Source organism: Toxorhynchites rutilus, chromosome 1 (genome assembly GCF_029784135.1).
Source record: "Toxorhynchites rutilus septentrionalis strain SRP chromosome 1, ASM2978413v1, whole genome shotgun sequence".
Lineage (NCBI taxonomy): Eukaryota > Metazoa > Arthropoda > Insecta > Diptera > Culicidae > Toxorhynchites > Toxorhynchites rutilus.
This window is the reverse complement of record NC_073744.1, coordinates 90,181,907-90,190,475: the sequence shown is the minus strand read 5'-3', so window position 1 is coordinate 90,190,475 and position 8,569 is coordinate 90,181,907. Positions and strand designations below refer to the sequence as shown.

General features: G+C 42.0%; 1 protein-coding gene across 1 annotated transcript; it reads left to right on the top strand.

Moving 5' to 3' along the window:
- The first annotated feature begins 331 nt into the window (after positions 1-331).
- Positions 332-3,748, top strand: LOC129761162 (uncharacterized). Its single transcript, XM_055758875.1, has one exon. The coding sequence runs from the start codon at positions 332-334 to the stop codon at positions 3,746-3,748; it is 3,417 nt and encodes a 1,138-aa protein (XP_055614850.1).
- Positions 3,749-8,569: the final 4,821 nt, after the last annotated feature.

Genomic DNA, 8,569 nt, shown 5'->3' with positions numbered 1-8,569 from the left:
AAATCAATAATTCTGTTTCTACTACGATCGGTTCACGTATTATGGACTATTCGATACCAATGAAGTTTTTGGTTATCAAAAAGGTTACGGAAGATCAACCGTCGACAACGATTCCGATTGGTAGTTGGAATCTTCCTTCAGATATGACTTTGGCGATCCAGGTTTTCATAAGCGAGCTCCGATTGATCTTCTTCTGGGTCTAGAGTATTTCTATGAATTCTTGTTACTCAATACTGGTTGGGTGCAAATTCAGCGCGTGGGAGAAGGACTTCCACTTTTTGTCAACACCGTTTTTGGGTGGATTGCAGCGGGCAAGGCGGATTTGGGAAGCATGAACCCAGTCCCTTGCTGCCACGCGGTGGTCCATAATACCACTCTGGATGAAAAAATTGAGCGATTTTGGACAATCGAAGAACTGCAAGATGTGCCGAAGCTGACGCAAGAAGAACTTGACTGTGAAGAACACTTTCGAACCACTTTCTCTCGTGATGCAACGGGACGATACGTGGTGCGTCTGCCGAAGCGGATGGGGTTCGAGCAGATGATCGGTGAATCGAAAGAAACAGCGTTGCGGAGACTTATGCAGCTCGAACGGCGGTTCAACAAAGACCCTGAGTTGCGTAGGCGGTACAACGAAGAGATACGCGCCTATCTAGATCAGAACCACATGAAGCTTGTTCCAGAACAAGAGCTGAAACGCGATAAACGGATCGCTTTCTACCTCCCTCATCATCCTGTCTTCAAGGAATTGAGCTCCACCACGAAGATTCGGCCCGTATTTGATGGCTCATCCAAGACGTCATCCAACTACTCGCTAAACGATGGGCTAATGACAGGTCCGGTAATCCAGGACACCCTCTTTGATCTGCTACTTCGCTTCCGCAAATATTTTGTGGCTCTCGTTGCTGACATCGAAAAGATGTACCTTCAGGTAATGGTACATCCAGACGATACTGCTTTGTTACGTATTCTGTATAGATTCTCGCCCTCGGAACCAATTGCAACATACGAGATGTCTAGAGTCACTTTTGGTTTGGCTCCATCATCGTTCCTTGCTACGCGATGTTTGCAGCAACTAGCACTCGACGATGGTGATCAACACCCAAGAGCAAAAGCGGCGCTCGTTAACGATTTTTATGTCGACGATTTTATCGGAGGAGCGAACTCCGAAGAAGAGGCTATTTTGCTACGGCATGAATTGGAGCAGTTGCTGTCAAAGGGTGGCTTCAGACTGCGAAAATGGGTGTCAAATTTGGAAACTGTGTTGACAGGACTACCTCTTGGTGAACTGGGAACATCATCTACGCTAAATTTTGATCAGGAGCGCGTGAAAACGCTAGGAGTAAACTGGCAACCAGGGCCAGGTTTACTTAGCATCGACGTATCAGGTTTCGCTGTAAGCGGACAGTGGACTAGACGCAAGGTTTATTCTGTCATCGCACAATTGTTCGATCCCACCGGTATCACAGCACCCGTAATTACATGGGCTAAGATTCGGATGCAGTTACTATGGGTTGCCACTCAAGGATGGGATGATTCATTGTCACCAGACTTGGAGGAACAATGGGCAGATTTTTATCAGCAGCTCCCGTTACTTTCCAACATCAAGGTGGACCGATATGCGTTTACCGATCATCCGGCATTGACACAGTTTCACGTATTTTCGGATGCGTCCGAAGCTGCCTACGGCGCGTGCATCTACGCTCGTTCTATCAGTCGGTTTGGGCGGATCAAAGTAGAGTTGTTGGCAGCGAAATCTCGCCCAGCAAGCCTGAAGAAAATCACACTAGCAAGGTTAGAGCTATGCGGTGCCCTCGTTGCGGCTAGACTTTACCGTATGACTGTTCACGCCCTGAAAATGGAGGAAATTGAGGCTTGGTTCTGGTCTGATTCAACCATCGTTCTTTCGTGGCTGAAGCTGCCACCTTACGTGTGGCCTACATTCGTCGCAAACCGGGTCTCACACATCCAAGAGCTTACGAAGGGACACCGATGGAACCACGTAAAGGGGACGGAGAATCCTGCTGATCTGGTGTCGCGAGGTGTTATGCCAAAGGATCTAGCAGATTTGTCGCATTGGTTCCATGGTCCGCCGTGGTTGTCACTATTCGACCAACATTGGAACACCAGAGAACATTTGAAATACGAGAAGCCATCGGAGGAATCATTGCAGATGAAGAAAAGCGTCCTCGTGGTAGCAGACTCCTCCCAACCTCATCCTTTTCTGGGTCACTTTTCGTGTTATTGGAAGCTATTGCGGATTACAGCCTATTGTATGAGATTCATCCGGAATTGTAAACGTCACAGCTCGTCCCCCACCATCCCAATTCTCAGCGTCACCGATCTTAAAGGAGCCAAGTACGCACTGGTACGGTGTGTTCAGCTGGAGTCATTCTCTGTGGAAATCAAGGCACTCGCAAACCATCGTATTATTCCAGCTCACTTGTCGTTAAAACGGCTCAACCCTTTCCTGGATCAGCAGGGTATACTTCGTGTAGGTGGCCGGCTCAAACTTGCTGGAGAATCGTACTCTGTTCGGCATCCCATGATTATCCCCGGCAATCATTCTTTCTCGCGACAGATGGCAGTCGCTTACCACGTAATGGCACTTCATTCTGGTCCCCGCATGACACTCGCTCAAATTCGGCAGGAATTCTGGCCTTTAAATGGTAGGGCACTGGCAACCTTTACTTTCCGGAACTGCATTCGCTGCTTCCGAAGCAACCTTGTTCCTATATCTCAACCTCCTGGTCAACTTCCTAAGCCACGTACAACTCCCACTCGTGCATTCGCTTTTACCGGTGTAGACTACTGTGGTCCAGTCTACTTGAAGCCCGTGCATCGTCGCGCTGCTGCTCAAAAGGCTTACATCGCCATTTTTGTGTGCTTCAGCACGAAAGCGGTCCATCTCGAGCTGGTAGGCGATCTCACAACGGCCGCCTTTCTGGCTGCCCTGCGTCGCTTCGTGTCCCGTAGAGGCCTACCCGCCGAGATTCACTTGGACAATGGTCTCAACTTCCAGGGTGCCAGTAACCATCTTCGAGAGCTGTACGACTTACTGCATGATCCGACGGTGGCAGCTAAAATCACTAGCCAAACCTCCCAGCGAGGCATTATTTGGAAATTTATCCCGCCACGAGCACCCAATTTCGGCGGGCTTTGGGAAGCAGCAGTGAAGTCTGCGAAGCTGTCGCTCATCCGAGTTCTGGGCAAACGACAACTTTCCTTCGAGGACATGACGACGATCCTCACTCAGGTCGAGGCGGTAATGAATGCTCGACCACTCACTCCGCTGTCGGAAGATCCCGACGAATTGGACGTGCTCACTCCTGGGCATTTCCTGACAGGAACCTCCCTATTAGCATTACCTGATCCGGATTACACTGATGTTGCAACGAACCGGCTACAACACTACCAGCAATTGCAGCAACTAGTACAGCAGCATTGGAAGCGGTGGAGGCGAGAATACATCTCGCAACTTCACAACCAGAATCAGCGATTTCCTCAAGCGACAAAGCTAAAGATCGGACAAATGGTTGTGCTCAAGGAGGACAACAACGCGGCTATCGAGTGGCCTCTAGCTCGTATCATCGAAGTCTACCCTGGCCCCGACGATGTAGTCAGAGTAGTGAAACTACGAACACCGAGTGGAGCCGTCTACAAACGTCAGGCTTCACGTGTTTGTCTATTACCATTCGAGAAGATAGCTGCCAACCCACTACTCACTAGTGCAACTCCGGAGCACTAGGAGCACTGAATTCAAAATAATAATGAATTCATGATTGTAATATGTTTAAGTCAAATGAATTCGTAATTGATTTTTTGTAAATTCCTTAACAGAATTTAGGTGGCCGGCATGTTAGGTAGCTTGATACGCTCCATCCGAGCGCCCCCCGTGTAGCATAAAATTCTCAGTTGTACTCTCATTTTAGTTTGCTACACGGGGCCTTAGCTGACTATTTAAGTCGGATCAGCTGGTCACTACTCTCTCTTAGACAATAAAACGCCAGATCAGTCGGTCAATAGTTTATCTCATTTCGAGCAATAAAACAATTCTATTTCTTATCGCGAGTTTTACTAGAAATTTATATATTTTTCAACGGTAAAATATACGGAAAACATACGTGCTACAAAGGTGTTCAAAGTGCGTAGGATAGGGTCCGAACATTCATATTTTCGGTGAATTTATTCACCTCAAGTAGAACTGCATCCAACTTTAGTGATTTCTCACCAGTGAGAAATTCACAAGCGTTTACATATGCTGAATTTATTCATGCTATATATACCTCGAATAAGTGTATCATATTTATTGTCACCCGTTTACACCTAATTTCACGTGAATAAATCCATCTATAGCTATAGATCTCCCTAATGTAAACCTGCCATAAGATATATTGGTAGGAAGAGGTGTAATCGATACTACATAAATAGAATTTGAAACAAACTGAAGAGCGATACAAATAACTTATTGCGCAATGTTCATGGAAAAATCAAAGAATAGAAAACAACCGACACTATTAAAAAGCTTATTCGCATTATTTTTTTTATTTTTTAAACATGATTTGCAGATACGAATGAATCGAAATATTTCTCGAACATGCTTTTTTTCTTGAATAGTTTTTTTTATCATTGAAAAAACACCAAATATAAAATAAGACTAATTTAAAATTGAATATAGGCGCAATGCAATTATTTACCTTTTTTCAATCTATATATATATATAAATGGATTTCTGTCTGTCTGTCTGATTCTTATGGACTCGGAAACCACTCGGAAGATTGGTATGTAGGGGTTCTTGGAGCCGGGGAAGGTTTTCATGATAGTTTGAGACTCCTCTCCCCTCTCTAAGGGGAGGAGGGGAGGTGGTTTGCCATACAAATGAAACACAAATTTCTACATTACTCGAAAACTAATCAAGTAAATGAAACGAAATTTGGCATGTGGAGTTTAGGATTTAGGATTCTATGGTGGTTAGATACTCCTCCCCCTCTCTTAGGGGGGTTGCCATACAAATGAAACACAAATTTCTGCATTACTCGAGAATTAATCAAGCAAACGAAACCAAATTAGGCATATAGAGGTTTTAGGGTGCAATAAATGTTTCTATGATGGTTCGACACACAGCCCCCTCTCTAAGGGGGGGGGGGGGGTTGTCATACAAATGAAATACATATTTCTGCATTACTCGATAATTAATCAAGCAAACGAAACCAAAATTGGCACGTGGAGGTTTTAGGATGCAATAAATGTTTTTATGGTTGTAGAGTGGACTGTCATACAAACGAAAGACAAATTTCTGCATAACTCGAAAACTAATCAAGCAAATGTAGCCAAATTTGGCAGATTTTGAGGGACACGAAACGTTTCTGTGGTGGATATACACTCCTCCCCCTCTAAGAGAAGAAGAGGGGAGGGGTCTGTCTTTATTTTATCATATTTTCTGTATCAAACATTTATTCCGTGTAACGGAGAAACTTGTTATTTGCAAGTGATTGAAAAATCTTGAACGAGAATTGTGTCTAAAAATATTCTGATATTATAATGATGAGTTTTGGTAAATTCAACGGGATCGATTAAAAGATCAATCAATGAACAGTTGTGCTATTGGACTCATAAACTTGCGCTTAGTAAGAAAACATGAATGTTTGGTATTGATAACAAGAAACAAATTTTGGGCGGGACGAAGTTTAGCGGGTCAGCTAGTATATTATACAACTGCTTACTAGTATTTGTGAGTCATGACATTTTCTGTCATCTTTGAGCTGATTTAATTTAATTGATCGGGATGACTAAACATGAGCTAAAAATCAGTTTTGGGTGTACTCACCGGACCTGAAGCTACCTGAGGTTTTGGAAATAGCTGCATCTCTGATACCGAGATACGTTATGTAAAAAAATCCTCAGCTTCAAAAAAAAAATTATAGCGCCTTCTTGGACTAGAAAAACATGAGAACAACAAAAAACGATTACAATCAATAATTACGAAAACAAAATCCATTTTTTGCTGGTTCAATATTTTAGCTAGCTCATTGGCTTCAATTTGTTATGTCGATCATTTAGAACGGTTCAGTGGTTCCAATAATTATGATTTTTTCAAAAAAGTCGTTTTTGGGAAAAATTGGAAATAATTGATTTTTCTAACCATCCTAAAATGGAAATGGTCACCCTAACGAAAAAATAATAAAAAAATACGGGTCTAATGTTTTGTGATAAAGAACAAAATTACTACTTTTCACGAAAATCTGAGAACCACTATATCGGTTTGATATGGAATGGCTGCATCGGTACCCTCAAGATACCTGACTTCAGGTGCAATCTAGGCATAACGTAAACAAGTTAATGATTTTTGTACCCATAACATTTTTGTACTCTAAAATTGATTTCGCTACATTCAATGAGTTTCTGTATAGCTACGATTGGAGTGTCCTTGGTCAGGACATTAACAACATGGCGACGCGCTTTTGCGAAATTGTCTGTGGCTGGCTCGTAACAAATACTCCACGAAAAAAACCTTAGATGTCTCCAGCATGGAGTACTCCACTCCTACGCGTTCTAAGGCGCGACAAAAATCCCTGCCAACGCAGGTTGCGTCGTAGATGAACTATTGAAACAAAACACAACTTTCAACTCGCTAGCAATGCATACCGCAGTCTTAACGCAACTCTCTACAAATCATACGTACTTCGTGTCCAGACGAACTTGCGCAGGAATTCAAGAAGTTTCTGGAAGTTTGTAAACTCCAAGCGGAAAACCGCACATATCCCGTCCAAGGTGTTCTTGTAGATCGAGAGTCGTCCTATGTACCTGAAACGTGTGATTTGTTCTCAACACACTTTGCTTCAGTGTTTGCAGCTGATGCAGCCACCCCGTCCGAAGCCGAATGTGCTGCCGCTAATGTTCCGGAGGCTTTAATAGACTTGCGGTGATTCGCTGTTACTCCTCAGATGATTGAGAGAAGCGTAAAAAAGTTGAAACGGTCAACAGTTCCTGGCCCAGATGGAATTCCAGCAAAAGTTTTCTGTCGCTGTGCTTGTCAGAAACGCTTCATCCGTAGAGCGCTCAGGCATCTACCTTGGCGTGATCCACGGAATCTGCCGCCATATATAGCTAGTTGTCGATTACTGAAACTGGATACGCTTGAACATCGTAGGCGTATTCAACAAACCACTTTCGTTGCCAAACTAATTTGTGGTGAATTTGATGCACCTAACTTGCTAGAAATGGTTAACCTTCGCGCTCCCAGCCGAATCCTACGATTTTCGTATTTGCTGCAACCGATCCCGCATCGTTCAACGTTTGGTCATCATGAACCGATAACGGGAATGATAGCGACATTTTTATTAGTAGAACAATTTTTTGATTTCGGAGAACCGTCATAACGCTTCAGAAACAGGATCGAGAATTCTATTGTGCTTAATGTCATGTATTAATGTGTTTTTAACTATTTATAAGTATCTTATTTCATTAAGACGATGTTGTCAGATGAATTTCAACTCGAAAAAATAAACAAATAAACAAATATATTTTTACCATAATGATGTATTTGGTAAAGTTGTTGGAAATTAACAGCAAATTCATAAAAGTTGATGGCTCTGGGCATAGGGGCACGGACGGGATCTTGACATAGGACTGTGATTGTGTGTAGAAATTGTATTGGAATTCTTCATTGTTCAAAATCTGTATTTTTTGACGTAGTACTACGTCTAACCGGAGCATATGGGGGGTAAAATGAAAACCTAAACACAGAACATGCAGGAAAAAAATGAAAGATTTCGAATGCTTATAACTCGAACATTTCTTACTGGATCGGAAAGATGTTTCCATCAATTGATAGGGAATATTTCTACGCTTCTATCGCAATTAATAAAATATTATTTATCATTAGATAAACAATTGAACAACTGTTAAATGTTAAGCGTTATCTAAACGCCCTAACTGCCTCATATTGATTGGCCCGATCTACAGTTTCCCTAACACAGCCATCAAAGCCAAGCAGCCTTGGGGAAATCGGCATTGCATATACATGAAAGTATGGGGACTTTTGTTCTCACCAAAATATGTTCCCTAACACAGACTTCAAAACCGAGGAGCGTTGGAGAGATTGGCATTGCAAATAGAGATGTCTAAATTTTTCGTTTATTCGATTATCGATTAACCGTCGGATCATTTTTAAATATTTGATTCATTCGAATAATTGTCTTTCAGTATTCGATTAATCGAGCGAATATTTTTTTCTTGTAATAATAATGAACAGACATTGCATAATAAAAAGATTATTATATTATAATTTTATAAGTTACCTTAAATATAATTGTAAAATAAACATGGAGTAGAATCATGATTTTTGAATTAAATGATATTTCAGTATATTGATAAATTTACCAATTCATGATTTATTTCTATCACGTTGTCTATCGGGTTACCGATGTCAGATGGTCGCTGTCGGATTAAAAAAATCCATAGCCTAACTCTTGACCTAAAAATGTATTAATAGTGAAAATGGTTCCTTTTTTCATTAATCGCAATTACCATGATAATTATTCGATTTATTCATATATTGATTTTTCAT

Bases quoted from the DNA above. Each gene is read 5' to 3' on its own strand.
- LOC129761162 (XM_055758875.1), top strand. From the start codon at position 332: ATGAACCCAGTCCCTTGCTGCCACGCGGTGGTCCATAATACCACTCTG.